Here is a 16,579-nt window from a genome sequence, read left to right on the forward strand (position 1 = left end):
CAACTTTTGTTTTGGTTACGCAGGTGTGTGCCATCCATGTGTAAGGGCTTTTCCTGCCCAGGTAGCTCAAGTAGCATTGCTAATCACTTCACCGAGATTCCTGTTATGTAGCTAAAGAATTTGGGACCAATCTGCTGGTACTTGGGCCTCCTGTTGAGATCTTCATGGATGTTGTCTCCATCCATGCTCACGGAATGTTTGTTAGGGCGGGTGCTAGCCCTTGAAAATTTCTGCCACAGCAGATCTTTCAGGTGCAACAAAATACTGTTGTTTTTGCTGCAACTGACTTAATGTGTCTTCCCCCCCTGGAATTTTTAATAGCTGGGTACTATAATCTTCCCTGAGCCTTTGGGATAGAAACCCGAGAAATATTTTTTACAACTGCATTACCTTTGTGTCGTGATTTCACCCATTCTGCATTCGGTGTAAGTTTCTGGGATGCAAAATAATGTGTTTAAATAAAGGGTGGAAAGGTACGGGCTGTATATTAGAAAAAAACATTCTAACCGTAAGAGGTGTGCAACAGGGGAATCAGCTGCCTAGGGAGGTGATGCGCTCCCCCCACTGGCAGTCTTTAAGCAGCGGCTGGACAAACCCTTGTCAGGGATGCTCTAGGCTGATCCTGCATTGGGCAGGGGGTTGGGCTAGATGGCCTGTATGGACCCTTCCAACTCTGTGATTCTATGATTCTGAGTATGAATGTGGGTTGGGTTTTCAAAATAACCTTTGTTGAATTGTTGCTGTATTTGCCCATGGTGATGCTGTGGCAGGGCAGGTAGATGAGAACTGAGAAAGAAGATTCCGTGTCTGGCAAGAGGAGGAGTAAGGAAAGGCAAGTTGTACAGAGCTGCCCTTGTCCATCTTCAGGCCCTGTGCTCATAATCCCAGCTCTGCACCCGAAAGGGACGGAATCTTGTATGTTAGAGAAGCCTGAGAATCTAGTCATTGAATCTGAACAAGAAATTAGATTAGTTGTTCATCTGGGGAGCCCTGGATGCTGCATTAGATTATCTTCCTTTGCTTCCCGGGAGAAGAGGACAACCAGATTTAAGGCTGTGGTCTAAACAATGCCCTGCCAGACATTATCGGATTGGGTACTTCCAGCGGCATGGATTTCCACTTTTACCCTGCTGTGCAGTGAGAAAATGTCAGACCCGCTCCATCTTTTTGTCTTGGCTTGTGAGCGGAGGTCTTGTATGTATTTCCAGATACCTAGGAAACGCAGGCAGCTTAAGGACTGGATGGCCCAGTCTCATCAGATCTTGGAAGCTAAGCAGGGTTGGGAGACCCCCAAGGAAGTCCAGGGTTGCTACGCAGAGGCAGGCGATGACAAACCACCTCTGAACGTCTCTTGCCTTTAAACCTGACGGGGTCATGACAAGTCAGCTCTGACTTGACGGCACTTCCCACCACCACCCAAGATTGAGGGGGGGTGCCTGTTAGATCACAGCTTTAAGACAGAACAGCCTTCCAAAATGGCTTCCTGTGTCTCAGGGTGTGTGTGTCAGTTACGTGCAGCAGGTGTGTTCTTCACCCAGGGAAACGGGCAAAATGAATGTTCAGATATCCGAAACTATACCGTTAAAAAGTATGCCTGAATGGCTATTTTATCTTTGGTTTTAGCTGGGGATAATTGTAACTATTATTGTAAGCCGCCTTGACCCAAGGGAGAAGGCAAGACAGAAAGGTTTTACTAAATAAATAAAATATTTCTCTCTCTCCCTCTCTCTCTCCCTTACAGAAACTAGCAGGCCCACATGGATGTTTCTGAAAGCCCAGAGCAAACCCCCCGCTCTCCCGATGAGAAGGAGGAAGAGGAGGAGGAGGAAGACCAGCAGCTCTCTGATGACAAGATCCTGAAAGAGAGCGGCTCAGAGCCGGAGCAGGACGGGGAGGAAGGACAGGATGCCCCTTTGGGAGACGAGGAGGAAGATGCGGCCAGAGTTTTGGCCCAGGAGGAAGAGGAGGGGAATCGCTCCGAGGAAGAGGACCGCTTAAGCGAAGCCAAGTCTCCAGATTCTGACAATAATGAACCGAACAGGGAGCTGAAGGGCTCTTTGAGCCTCAAGGAGGCAGAGAGCGCAAACGACCTTGGCGACGAAGCCTCCTCCGTCACTCGCGAGCTGGATGAGCACGAGTTGGACTACGACGAGGAGGTTCCAGAGGAGCCAAGCACCGTTGCTGCTGACGACGAGACCGACAAGGCTGGGGGGGAGGAGGAGGAAGAGGAGGAAAAGGGAGATGAGGCCCCCGACGAGGAGAAGAAACCTGACACCAAGAGCGACGATGAGAAGGACAGGCAGGAGCCCCTCAAGGAGAAGAAGAAAGAGGAAGGTGACGGAGAAATTGATGACGGCGAGATTGATGTAAGTCCCAGGTTCTCCCCCACCCCCACCCAGTGCAGGTTACGTCCCTTTTCAGGGTTGTCTCCATTAGTGTGCTTTGGTCAAGAGGAATCATAGGACTCAAGTTAAACTCTCCTGGAGGTGTGAGGGTCACTCCAGGCACCTTTGTTCAGGAAGACTGTGAAATTATCAAGCATCTAACTAGACGAGTTCAGAAACGGTGGTGTCTTGTCACCTTGTGCATAATCTTAGGGGTGTGGAAAAAGTCCTTGCAGGCACGTTGTGTTCCTGTCCTTTTCTTGATCCCACATCCCCTAATAAGCGAAGCAGCCGTGGCAAGTGGGCTTCCCCACACATCCCTCTTCCTCCATTTCTTTCTCACTCTTTGCTCTTTATCAACAGTCTGCACCCCATTTCCTGTTGCTTCCAGTTTTCCTCGAGTTTCCTGCTTCCCCTTTTAACCCTCTCCGCAGTCTGACCTCTTTGGAAGCCCCTTCCGACTGCTTGGATTTTTTTATTTCTTCACATTTATAGCCCGCCCTTCCCGGAAGCGGGCTCAGGGCAGGTAACAGCATTTCATTTATACAAAATATATTAGTTGATGTAATAACATTAAAATTTAAAACATCATCATCATTATTAAAATGGTGGTCACAGCTAATAAAAAGGATTTTCTCCTGGTTGTGGGAGGTTCCTGGCCATAGCCAGTAGTGATGGGGGCACACAGTCCACGCTTTGCTGTGATGTGCCTTCCATGGGATTGCCTTGGGAAACTACAAATGGTTCCAGATTCAGTGGCCAGGCTGTTGTGAGGAGTTGGGTGCAGGGATTGTATCACCTCCATCCTGTAAGATCTGGACTGGCTGCCTTTCTGTTTCTGGGCACAATTCACGCTGGTGATTCTTACCTTTAAGGCCCTAAATGGCTTGGGCCTGGGGTACTTGACGAACCACCTCCTCTCATATTGTGAACTTTGAAGTGCTCTCCCCCATGCAGCCTGCCTGGTGTCCAGCGTAACTTCCCTTTAGGTGCCAGGCCAAAACATTTCAGCCAGTTAGGTGCAGTGGTTAGGAGTGTGGACTCTAATCTGGGACAACAGGGTTTGATTCCCTACTCCTTCACATGCAGCTTCTGGTGTGACTTTGGGTTAGTTACAAGTTCTTTCAGAGCTGTTCTCTCATGAGTAGTTCTTGAAAGAGCTCTCTCCCACCTGCCTCACGGGCAGTGTTCCCTCTAAGCTGAGTTAGTGTGAGCCAGCTCACAGTTTGTTTAGCCTCCGGTTCACACATTTTTGTCTTAGCTCAGGAAGGATGGCTCCAAAACAAACTAATTGATGCAGCTGCCAAATCGCTTGCTCATAACTTTAATGCCAGGAGCTCACAAAGTAGAATTTCTGCTCACAAGACACCGCAGCTTAGAGGGAGCATTGCTCACAGGGTGTCTATTGTGGGGATTGTAAACTGCTCTGAGACTCTTTTGGGTATAAATCCAATCTCTTTTTCTTTTCTTCTTTTTTTTATCCAGACTTGTAACTGAGGTGTCTCATCTTCTTTTAAGGCTGTTTTTATAATCTGCTTCCAGCCTGTTCTGTGAATATCATTTTAGGCCTCTGGATGTTGTTTTGTGCCCTTGGGTTGTTTTTAAGGCTTGTTAAGAACATAGGCCAGTGTTGGATCAGGACAAAGGCCCATCCAGTCCAACACTCTGTGTCACACAGTGGCCAAAACCCAGGTGCCCTCAGGAGGTCCAGCAGTGGGGGCCAGAACTCCAGAAGCCTTCCCACTGTTTCCCCCCAAACACCAAGAATACAGAGCATCACTGCCTTGGACAGAGTGTTCCATCCGTACCTTGTGGCTAATAGCCTCTGATGGACCTCTGCACCTTATCCAATCCCCTCTTGAAGCTGTCTATGCTTGTAGCCACCACCACTTCCTGCGGCAGTGAATTCCATATGTTAATTACTCTTTAGGTGAAGAAGGACGTCCTTTTATCTTTTCAAAGCCTACTACTCATTAATTTCATTGAGTGCCAACAAATTCTTGTATTGTAAGAAAGGGAGAAAAGGACTTCTTTCTCTGCCTTCTCTATCCCATGCATAATTTTGTAAACCTCTATCGTGTCACCCCTCAGTCATCATTTCTCCCAGCTAAAGAGCCCTGACCTCTTCAACCTTTCTTCATTTGTTCTTTTAATTGATCATTCTTACGTTATTTTTTATGGCTTTATTGTGTTGTTTTTAATGCGGGATTGTACGAAATACATGGGTTTTCCTGGCTTTTGGGTACTTAACTGACTGACATAACTGTGTTGGTGGAGCGTGACATAGCATAGGTCATATGAAGGCTGTGCCTGTAAAAGTTTCCTGGCTGGCTCCCTGGCCTCCCCAGCTAGAGGGGAATGCAAGACCAGGAGAGGTCTTCTCTCTACTTGGAACTGTGGAGAGGCCATGTCAGTCATTCCGTAGATCTATTTACTTCATTTATATCTGGCCTTTCTTCCCACTGGGGGATCCCAAGCATCTTTGTTTTTTCCCCTCTCTTCTGTTTTATCCTCACAACAACCCTGTGAGGTAGGTCTGACTGAGTGTAAGGATTGGCCCAAGGTCACCCAGTGAGCTTCCAGGGCAGAGTGGGGATTTGAACCTTGATCTCCCAGATCCTAATCTGGCACAGTAACCATCACACCACATTGGCTGTCTGCTAGCAGGCAATTCTGAGCGAGAGGTGTCCAGCATAAGACAGCTCAATACGTTGTGATCACTTTTTGCAGCTCCGCAGTTTGGTGTAGTGGTTAAGAGCATGGACTCTGATACTGGAGAACGGGGTTTGATTCCCCGCTCCTCCTCATGCAGCTGCTGGTGTGACCTTGGGTCAGTCACAAGTTCTCTCAGAGCTGTTCTCTCATGAGCAGTTCTCGAAAGGGCTCTCTCAGCCCCACCTGCCTCACAGGGTGTCTCTTGTGGGGAAGGGAAGGAGATTGTAAGCCATTCTGAGACTCCTTCGGGTAGTGAAGGGCGGGGTATAAATCCAATCTCTTCCCTCTCTTCTTCCCTGTAGTCCAGTGAGGCCCGCTCAAGCTCCAGGGAATTGGGTTTGATGATTCCCTTTGGCCTACTTATCGTGGCTGGGAGCCTGCTTCCTGTGCGTGTCTGTGTCCTCAGAAGCGCACAGTTGAGCAGGCCGCCTGTGTTTATATGAGCCGAGCATGTTTGCATTATAACTTGCTTTAAAACCTCCTCCTCTCAGACGGCGATCCCAGTCAATCCGCTTTTTAAATAAAGCGTACCGGAGGCATATATTTTCCTGGAACGGTTTGCAGGGAGCTTCTTAATCCCTTTAAGCGTTGCCGCTCCTTGATGTGTTCTCTGTTCAACGTGGTGCGGAGCTTCCCTCTAGGTGGCTGTCAGCCTTAAGCGGCCATCAGGAAATCTGTGCCGTCTCTTCTAGACGTATCTTCCTTGGATGTTTTTCTCCCTCCGTGCGGTTCAGACAGTTCTGTGTGAAACGGTTAGCGCCACTGTTCTCCTTGCCCCTTGAACGCATACAGAAGTTCCAGGCCGTGGGCTGAGCCTTTCTGCAGAAGCTGGCAGTGCTGCTTCTGCAGAGTAAACAAAGATGTGGTCTCCAGTGTCTTTCCATTTGCTGCTGTCTCTTGTCCGCCAGTCCGCCCTGACCATTTACTGAGTTGCTGTGATGTCATGGAATGTTCAGAAGTATTCCAGCGCCTGAGAGGGAAGCTGTTGGTGGGATAATGGTGATGTGCAAGGGCAGCTGCTGTCTAGGAAATGAGAGAGTGGGTTGGGGGGAGAACCAGAAGGAATGTATGCTGCTGTGAGCAAAGAGAGTTTTTGGAGGTTTGAGCTGTAGAAGCCGCAAGACCAGGCTGAGTATCCAGTGCCAAATTATAGTCGTATCCATCTCTGGAGGAAGGTCTCACAACGATGGGTTGTTTGACAAGTCTGTAGTGCTTCCAGTGATCTGTTTGGTCCAGTCCTTGGAAGCCTGCCTTCTGTATGCCAAACTGGGAGAGGGGTGGTCATGTTGGTCGGCCCTGCCTTGGAACCTGAGCTCAGGAGAAGGAGGCCAATGAAACTAGCATGAAATCCATGCCACTCGTGTGCCTGGCACTTTACGGAATGCAAGGAGACAGGTGCCTGCCCCAAAGAGCTTATGACCTGAAATTTGCCTAAAGGGAGACAGCAGACAGAAGGTGGAGGCATGAATGAGCGAGGCAAGGAAACTGGATTTGTTCCTGCAGCATATGCTTAGCCTTATTTTTGGTAGTGAAAGCAGGCTGTGGCAGAGGCTTCCAGAATAAAGTTGTCCTGAAGGAATGATTTGAGAGAAGATGGTATCATGCAGGTTATTAGGGGGCGGTCCAGGCATAAGAGGATGAATGGAGGGGGGAGAAGAAGAGTTTGATTTATACCTCACCCCTCGCTCGGAGTCTCAGAAGGGTTTGCAGTTTCCTTCCCTTCCTCTCCCTGTGAGGTAGGTGGGGCTGAGAGAGATCTGAGAGAACAGCTCTGATGGAACAGTGACTGACCCAAGGTCACCCAGCTGGCTGCACGTACAGGAGCGGGGAATCAAACCCGGTTCTCCAGGTTAGAGTCCTCCACTGTGAATCGCTACACCACCCTGGCTCTTGGTTGGAGGGTTGTAAGAACAGACCTTGATTCCTGCTTTCTTATGCTGCCCAAACCAACACAAGGCGGGGCCATGGCTTAGTGGCAGAGCCTCTTCTTGGTAAGCAGAAGGTCCCAGATTCAATCCCTGGCATCTCCCGTTAGTAGATGATGTGGAAGACCTCTCCCTGAGACCTTGGAGCGCTCCTGCCAGTCTGAGTAGGCAGTACTGACCTTGGTGGACCGATGGTCTGATTCAGTAGAAGGCAGCTTCATGAATTCTGAAGCTGCCTTACGGAGAATTGGGCCATTGGGCTACAAGGCCCACAGCTCTGTACTTGGACCGGCAGCAGCTCAAAGGGCCTGCCTCTGTGGGGGATCGGGGCCTCCTGCACACAGAGCAGGTGTTCCTCTAGCGAGCTGCAGCCCCTACCTTAAAAAGAGATGCCGGGGGGGGGATTGAGCCTGGAGCCTTCTGCATGCTAAATGTGTGGCCTGCCGCTGAACTTTGGTTCGTCCATTCTGTAAAATAACATCATTCAGTTCGGCTTTGCCGTCTGATCTTTCCGAGCTGTTAATTGAGAAGGCGATTTGTAAAAATGTCTCGCTTCCCCCACTCCCCACCCCCAGCCACATGTCTACGGAACTTCAGACTGCAAGTTTACAGTACAGTAGTACCTTGTGCATCCGCACTGTCTGCGCTTCCCCGAAGAGAGATAAAAAGGAGAGGTGGATTTTGTAGCAATGAAGAGTGAAATGACTTTAGCCGCCTCTCTTCAGAACCGCTCCCAACGCAGATTACCTTTAAGCTTAATAAGGCAGAACAGTGGCTGCCCTGCCCAGCCAGCCTCCTGAAGATCTGTGAATGGGAGAAAGGCAGCAGGAAATCACGCACCTTCCTTTCTGCTCGGAAAAGTGTTTGATGGAGAGTCAAAACGCCCTTCCGAGTAAACGTATTCGTTTGGTGCAGACCTGAAAGTATAAGTGCATTTTTTCCTTAATGCTTTCTGTTTGCTGTGCTCTCCTCGGAAGTGGCTCTAGAGATTTTGAAGAGCCTGAAAATATTTGGGGGCTGATGCAAGAGGTGGAATCGGGTGGGAACCTGATCGGAGGCAGGGTTGTGTGGGCAAGCAAAGGATGTGGGTTAAGATACTTAGTCTTTACGATTCAAGAGACAACTTGGAAAAAGTCCCAGCTCCAAGAAAAGTTTCCAAGGTGTCTCTTGAACTTTAAGCATTAAGAATCTCAAGGAAACGCCCTGACCTGGAAAGCCCAGGCCAGCCCTATCTCGTCAGATCTTGGAAGCTAAGTAGGGTCGACTCTGGCAAGTACTTGGAGGGGAGACCTCCTTCGAATACCAGCAGCTGGGAGGCGGGGGCAGGCTTTATTCCACCCTCCCTGAATATCCTCCAGGCCCCCTGTAGGGGTCAGTCGTCAGAGGTCGCCATGATTTCCAGGTGCACACACACTCACGTGCACATATGAAAAATACCCCCCCAAAAAAGTAAGCTTTTCAGCATGGTGTAGAGGTGTGCTAAAAAGAATCTTAAGGAAGCCAGTCCTTCTGCAAAAGAAGAAGAGATAGAAGAAGGCAGAAGAGGCTTGAACCTCTCCTGAAGCCTGGACGTTTTCCAGGGTGTCTCTTGGATCTTAAGGATTCGCACTCACCACCAAGTAGCAGAGAAGGGGGTAGGACCAAAATGGCAGTGGGTCAGGACAGCCATTTGGAGAGCCTTGTTGCCGTCTTGTGGCCCCCAGCTGGGTCTGTTTGTCCATATCAGAAGGCGAACTCTTGGACTCAAGTCGGTGTGAATGAAAAACTGTGACAAATCGTTCATTTTGGGGCACGGGAAACTTTGCTTTCTTACCAACATCTGTGTTTCCCATACCTCTGTGTCTTCTAGGATGACGATCTAGAGGAGGGAGAGGTGAAGGACCCCAGCGACAGGAAAGTGAGGCCACGTTCCACCTGCCGGTTCTTCGTGAAAGGTAGGAGCCATCCGACGGACATTCCCCTCCCCTTGGACAGTCAAATGAAGCTGTTGGGACTTCCATTGTGCTGTGAGCTGAATTAACCGCAAAAGTAAATCCAAAAGGAGACTTCAACAAAGTGAAATGCACATGTAATCAGAAATGAATCTATACATATAATCCATCATTGGAAAATACAGAGGTTCACAGGATCCATAGGAGGAAAAAAAAACAAAGTCCAGAGTAGATATCCAACACTTTTCCTAGGTAGTGTTTCAGACTTCTGGTCCTTCCTCAGGAACAAAAAACAACATTAGGAAGTCTCATTCCAATTTCTTTACAGGACAATACTATTCAGTTTCTTTATGGGCCAGGTCTCCTAAGCTTTAATATGCACCTCTCAAGGTTGCTTCTATGTAAACAGGAATTGTATGTAAAGAAATTGGAATTAGACTTCCTAATGTTGTTCTTTGTTCCTGAGGAAGGACCAGAACATAAGAACATAAGAGATGCCAATGTTGGATCAGGCCAAAGGCCCATCCAGTCCAACACTCTGTGTCACACAGTGGCCAGAAATACCAGTGCCATCAGGAGGTCCAGCAGTGGGGCCAGGGCATTAGAAGCCCTCCCACTGTTGACCCCACCCCCAGCACCAAGATGACAGAGCATAACTTGCCCCAGAGTCCCTATCTATACCTTGTGGCTAATAGCCACTGATGGACCTCTGCTCCATATGCTTATCTAATTCCCTTTTGAAGCCGTCCATGCTTGTAGCTGCCACCACTTCCTGTGGCAGTGAATTCCAAGTGTTAATCACTCTTTGGGTGAAGAAGTACTTCCTTTTATCCGTTCTAACCCGACCGCTCAGCAATTTCATGGAGTGCCCACGAGTTCTTGTATTGTGAGAAAGGGAGAAAAGTACCTCTTTCTCTACCTGCTCTATCCCATGCATAATCTTATAAACCTCAATCATGTCACCCCTCAGTCATCGTTTCTCCAAGCTAAAGAGCCCTAAGCGCCTTAACCGTTCCTCATAGGGAAAGTGTTCCAACCCTTTTATCATTCGAGTTGCTCTTTTCTGCACTTTTTCCAAAGCTATAATATCCTTTTTAAGGTGTGGTGACCAGAATTGCACACAGTATTCCAGATGAGGTCGCACCATTGATTTATATAGCGGCATTATGATATTGGCTGATCTGTTTACAATACCCTTCCTAATAATCCCCAGCATAGCATTGGCCTTCTTTATTGCAGTCACACACTGTCTCGACATTTTCAGTGAGTTATCCACTACAACTCCAAGATCTCTCTCTTGATCAGTCTCTGCCAGTTCAGACCCCATCAACGTGTATTTATAGTTAGGATTTTTGGCTCCAATGTGCATCACCTTGCACTTGGCCACATTGAACCCCATTTGCCATGTTGACGCCCACTCGCCCAACTTTGACAGATCCCTTTGGAGTGCCTCACAATCCTCACTGGTTTTCACCACCCTGAACAACTTCGTATCATCCGCAAATTTAGCCACTTCACTGCTTACTCCCAACTCCAAATCATTAATGAACAAGTTAAAAAGCAGTGGACCAAGTACTGATCCCTGCGGTACCCCACTGCTTACCACCCTCCACTGAGAAAATTGCCCACCTACACTCACTCTCTGTTTTCTATGAACTAGCCAGTTTTTGATCCATAAAAGGACTTGTCCTTCTATCCCATGATTTTTGAGCTTACTTAGGAGCCTTTGATGAGGAACTTTATCAAAAGCTTTCTGGAAGTCAAGGTAAATAATATCTATTGGATCCCCCTTGTCCACATGTTTGTTCACCCCCTCAAAGAACATTAACAGGTTAGTGAGACAAGATCTTCCCTTACAGAACCCATGTTGAGTCTGCCTCAATAGGTTTTGTTCATCTATGTGCCTACTAATTCTTTCCTTAATAATGGTTTCCACCAATTTACCCGGTATCGACGTCAGACTGACTGGCCTGTAATTTCCCGGATCTCCTCTGGAACCCTTTTTAAAGATGGGAGTGACATTAGCTACCTTCCAATCCTCAGGAATGGAGGCAGATTTTAAGGAAAGATTACATATCTTTGTCAGGAGATCTACAAGTTCACATTTGAGTTCTTTCAGAACTCTCGGATGTATGCCATCTGGGCCTGGTGATTTTTCAGTTTTTAAGTTGTCTATCAGTTTTAGGACCTCCTCTCTCGTCACCTCAATCTGACTCAGGTCTTTCAACACCCCTCCCGAACTCAGCGGCTCTGGAGTGGGCAAGCACCTCTCATCTTCCACAGTGAAGACGGAGGCAAAAAGCAATGGCTGAGAAGCATTTAGCTTCTCAGCCATTTCCCTATCATCCTTCAGTACTCCTGAAACACTGAAACACTGCATACTACCTAGGAAAAGTGTTGGATATCTACTCTGGACTTTGTTTTTTTCCTTCTATGGATCCTGTGAACTTCTGTATTTTCCAATGATGGATTATATTTCTGATTACATGTGCATTTCACTTTGTTGACATCTCCTTTTGGATTTACTTTTGCGGGTAATTCAGCTCACAGTTGTTTCTTGTTGTCCCTTGCTATTTTTTGCTGTGTGCTGTACTGTTTGTTGTTGAGACTTCCATTGTGCTGCCTGGCCTCTGGAGGGTTGTGGCCTCCAAGCACAGGTGGACTAGCCCAGGGTTGTTTCCCCTCTTTCAAGGCCAAGCCAGATGCTGTCGGGGAGAGCACCTGTTGATGGTGTTCAAGACTGAGTCAGAGCAAGGCATTTGCCCCCCCCCCCCCCCCGCTCCAGCATCTCATATTCAGTGGCTCGCTGCCTCCAAGCACTGAAGTTCTCTTTCATTAGAGTTGGAGTCGTAGAATTAGAAGGAGCCTCGTAGGTACAGTGTGGGGATCCGGAGCTAGAGCATCTTAGACAGAAGGCCGTCCGACTTCTGTCTGAAGACCTCAGCCGAAGAAGAGTCCAAGCACTGCAGTTCTCTTTCATTAGAGTTGGAGTCGTAGAATTAGAAGGAGCCTCGTAGGTACAGTGTGGGGATCCGGAGCTAGAGCATCTTAGACAGAAGGCCGTCCGACTTCTGTCTGAAGACCTCAGCCGAAGAAGAGTGCTCCCCTTCCCCCTGCGGTAACCGCTTCCACTGGCAAACTGCTCTTACCGTGAGGAAGTTTCTTCTAGCGTTCAGCTGAAATCTCCCCACCTGTACCTAGCCCATGAGATCTAGGCTCGCCCTTGAGAGCTGCAGGAGACGCTGCCTTGTACTGAATCCGTCCATCAACGTCAGTCCCGTCAACTCAAGACTGGCAGTGGCTTTCCAGGGTTTCAGGCTGAGGTCTTTCACCTCGCCTACCACCCGATCCTTTCAACTGGAGATGCTGCCAGGGATTTAACCTGAGACCTTCTGCACCCCAAGCAGATGCTCTACCACTGAGCCATGACCACCACCACCCCCACTTTCACAGGCCAGGCCTTTGAGCCCCTTGTTATTGGCCGGGGTCTTAAAACTGCCAGGTTTTGAGGCTCTTCCACGGCAACATCGGTGCAGCGATTAGGGTATGAGGCTTGGGACACCATAATTGAGGTGCAGCAGGTGGCTGTAGTCCCCAGCTGCAGTGGAAAGTCCAGCGTTCAAACCTGCCTTGGTTCGCACAGCTTAGCTTCTGTAGATCATCGCTTTTGGTGGTCTGGTAGAAGGGGAGATTGTCTGATCTCTTCTGGAAAGGCTGCACTCTCTTCCATGTACTCCATTCTCTTTTTGACTGTTCTGTGCAAAAAAAAAAATTCAGAACCTTTAAGAGCAGTGGACTCTAATCTGGAGAACCCGGTTCGATTCCCCATTCCTCCACTCTGAGCCTGCTGGGTGACCTTGGGTCAGTCACCGTTCTCTCAGAGCTCTGTCAGGCCACCATAAGCCTATCCGCCACAAAAGAGCTAGAGCTTCTGCCTGCCAGACAATCCTAGGATCTTCTGGCTGTACCATACACATTGCCGTACAATAATTAATTAATTAACCTTTCTGTGCTTCCCTTCCCCCCATAGGTCACTGTACTTGGGGCATGAACTGCAGGTTTATTCATCCTGGCGTGAATGACAAAGGGAACTACTCCTTGATCTCTAAGCCAGACCCTTTCTCGCCCAACGGCGCCCCACCCATCGGGCCTGGCCCTCACCCACTGATGCCAGCCAATCCTTGGGTATGGAAGCATTACTTTAAAACCGAAATCTTCTTCTCATTCTGGATGCTGAGTCATTGAGCAGGGTGCATTACTTTGGAATCTGTAGGAACACCAGGCAAGTGAGGAGCATCGAGTGGGCGCGGTCGGGTCCTGCCTCTTGTCTTGTGTTGGCCTGCAGGTGATCCCAGGAGCCGGAGGAGGAGACGAGGACCTGGGGTCTTTGGGTCCCCCGTGCGCTCTGTCCCTGGGGAATCCTGCCAGAAAACCCGGGCTGCAAGGAACCAATCAGCCAGCAATGTTTGCAGTCACGAAAGGACAGCCCTGAATGGAGATGCCCTAAATAAATCTTCCTTGGCAGAGGGGCTTTCCTAGCCCTTTCGCCTGAGATCACGTAGCCGTGTGCGTAGCGTGGCTCCCCGTGTTGGCATTGAGAGGAAACCTATGCACTGCCATTTAATCTCAGCTCCTTCTCTGCCGCATGATGGAAACACAGCCAGCAGGAAGGGACAGAGACCCCCCTCTTCACACTTCCTGGTCTCCCATCTCTGGCTTTAACTGTTCTGCGGTGGCAAGCAGGCTACAAGGTTCCACCATGGACAGGAGGGGGCTAGTTCTTCTTTGCGCATTTAAGTCTGTTTCCCAGGAAAGAAACTCCACAGCCCATGTTCCAGGCCATATGACTGTTGCATGCTTGGAAACGCAAATCCTGTTGTCAGATTATTTTGCATAAGTAGTATTGCTATTGCTTTTTGTATTGAGATTCCTGCAATGCAGACTTTTGCCCAGATAGCAGGTGACATGGAATACATGCCTGAGCCTGCTTGTATAGAGAAAAGGCAGTTTCTTGGTCAAGGAAATGTTCTCCTTCTGCAGAAATTCGACTGGCCTGTCATCTGGGCAGGCTATGAAAATGCAGGCTTGACGCAAAAGTCCTTTAGTCTCGTTTGTAGAGGGCGGTGGTCTTTGGTGACCCCTAATGGAGGTCTCTAGATGTCCTTAATAACAATCACAAATGAGTCTGAAATCTGCGTCTCCATTAACTGCAGGAACAGGACGGAGGCCGATGTGACTCCCAGCGTATGCATGTCTTAAGTAGTTGGGAGCAGAGGTCCACAGATCTCGTCTGGCCTACATAGTCAGCTGCTGTTCATAGTTGCCGGCAACCATTTCCTCCCCCAAGTCCTTTGGGTGTCTCAGAGGACTAGGAAGGGAGGAATTCTCATACGGCACGGAGCCGCGGGAGCAGATACGAATGCAGAGGTGGCTGCTGGTCCACTTTGCTGGCCAAGCAGATAGGCTGGGGGTGCTCAGCACTCAGGGAGTTGGAGCACAGGGTGCTTCGTGGACAGGTCTGCAGCCGCAGCCTCAGTTTTGACAGAGCAGAGAACTAGGCCAGAGGGTCAGTCGTAGGCCATATCCCATAATGCCTTGGGAGATAGCATCCCAGTTGCATTGCCAACGAGGCCACTTTCTCTGTTTACCACGAGACTTTAAAAAAAATCAGTTGTCCCAAATAGACAGAAATAAAAAACATAACAACAATGCTGGCCAGTCTACAGATCACATCTGTAAAAGGTTTCCAAAAATCTAAAAATACGTCCATGTGCAGTTGTCATCTCTGTCGTATACTTCCAAATGTTGACAAACTGGTAAGGTCCTCGATCCACTGGATTACTGGAGGTGGGCATTTTATCTGTCCAGTGTTGTGATATAAGTCTTTGAGCAACTTTAAGGGCAAGGAGGGTCCATGTCTGTCGACCATCAGCTGGTCTTCAGGATTCAGGCAAATCGTTTAAGTACATCAGGATCCTGAAATGAATATTCTGAGTAATTGCTTCCTCGCAAGGAGGACTGAATAAATGGACAGGCCCAAAGCATATGTCTTAAGAGGCATGTCTTGGCACTGTGGGACTTGAGGGTGGAAGGGAAGGCAGCGGACTGGAAAGCTGCTGGTGTGTGTGTGGGGGGTGCACGTGATGGGTAGAGTGTCCCCGTGGCTCCCGCAGAAGAGTCAAGGGAGGAGGAGGAAGAGTCCCAGGGACTGCTGCTGGCACCCTTTCCTCCAGCTGAGGCCTTTGCAAGAGCAGCCTTCAGGGCTGTCCACAGTCCTCTTCGCCACCATGGTACTTAGGGCCGCTGTGTGTCCAGGGATACCTCCCGGTGGCAAGTAGGTTTGTGGGGGCCAAGGCTCCCTCTAAGCTGTGGAATCTTGTGAGCAAAAATTCTGCTTCGTGAGCTACTGGCATTAAAGTTGTGGGCGAGCGATTTGGCCACTGCATAAATTCGTTTGCTCTGGAGCCAGTCCTCCTTCCTGAGCCAAGGAAAAAAGGTGTGAGCCGGAGGTGAAAAAACTGCGAGCTAGCTCACACTAACTCAGCTTAGAGGGAACACTGGTGGGGGCCTAGTTTTGAATGACGCATACTTGAAGTCTTCTGGAGCCCTCTAAGTGTATCTTTTCAATGTTTTTTCCAAATGCTGAACAATTAGTGCTAATTATAACTCTAGGAGCTGTGGTGGCTCAAGTGGTTAAGACGCTGAACTGCAGGCTGTGGAAGGTCAGTAGTTCAGCAGTTCGAGACCCGGGTGTCACATGACGGAGTGAGCTCCCATCTCTAGTTCTACCTCCTGCCAACCTATCAGTTCGAAAGCAAGAAATTGCAAGTAGATAAATAGGTACCACTTCGGTGGGAAGGGAACAGCGTTCCGTGTGCCTTGGCATCTAGTCATGTCGGCCGCAGGACCACGGAAACGTCTTCGGACAGCGCTGGCTCTTTGGGTTTGAAATAGAGATGAGCAAGGGAACCTTTACCTATAACTGTACAACTTTCCCTGGTTCTCCTGGAGAGGACAGACTGACTTGACAAAGGAACAAACTTCCCACCCTTGACCTTAGGAGACTTTGAATCTTGAGATTATGAATACCAGAGGTGGTGTGTTCTTGCCTAATAGAGATGAAAACATGATCTTTACAGCCCTCTGGATGTCTGGTGAACTTCTTGGGTGCTACCCGTTTGTAGAGGGATGCTTTTGCGGGAAGCAAAATGTCTGTCTTGCGCTGGGGTCATCCCTTTTTCCCTCCTTTTCACAGGGAGGGCCAGCTGTTGATGAAATATTGCCGCCGCCAGACCCTCCGACAGAAAGTGCCTGGGAAAGGGGATTTCGCCACGCAAAAGAGGTAAAATGGCTGTTCAGAGGTAAACGAGGAAAGAAAATGCAGTTTGGGTAAATCCCTCAAAAGCAGGAGGTGTGATTTCCATGGACTCAGCAGTTGTTAAAGGGTTTTCATCTCCTCCACCTGTTTCAGAACCAGCTTGGGAAGCCGCTGGCTAGGTTTTCCTCTCAGTGGCAGCCCCTCTGTCCAGTCCCTGTTCTATCTTTAAAAACCTGCTGGGTGACTTTGAGTCAGTCACAATCCCTGAGGCTTAACCTACCGGCTACAAGCATGGACGGCTTCAAA

The 16,579-nt window shown here is 48.9% G+C and overlaps 1 protein-coding gene across 1 annotated transcript; it reads left to right on the forward strand.

The window, feature by feature from the left end:
• Positions 1 to 1,751: 1,751 nt before the first annotated feature.
• LOC107114322 (zinc finger CCCH domain-containing protein 18-like) lies at positions 1,752 to 16,297 on the forward strand (the record flags this gene model as incomplete). Its single annotated transcript, XM_015415768.1, has 4 exons — positions 1,752 to 2,366; positions 8,874 to 8,958; positions 12,986 to 13,140; positions 16,211 to 16,297. Coding segments are annotated over exons 1-4 (936 nt in total), but the record flags the coding sequence as incomplete, so codon positions are not given.
• Between the last annotated feature and the right edge of the window lie 282 nt (positions 16,298 to 16,579).

The sequence above is a fragment of the Gekko japonicus genome, unplaced genomic scaffold (assembly GCF_001447785.1).
Source record: "Gekko japonicus isolate JY-2015 unplaced genomic scaffold, Gekko_japonicus_V1.1 scaffold6852, whole genome shotgun sequence".
Lineage (NCBI taxonomy): Eukaryota > Metazoa > Chordata > Lepidosauria > Squamata > Gekkonidae > Gekko > Gekko japonicus.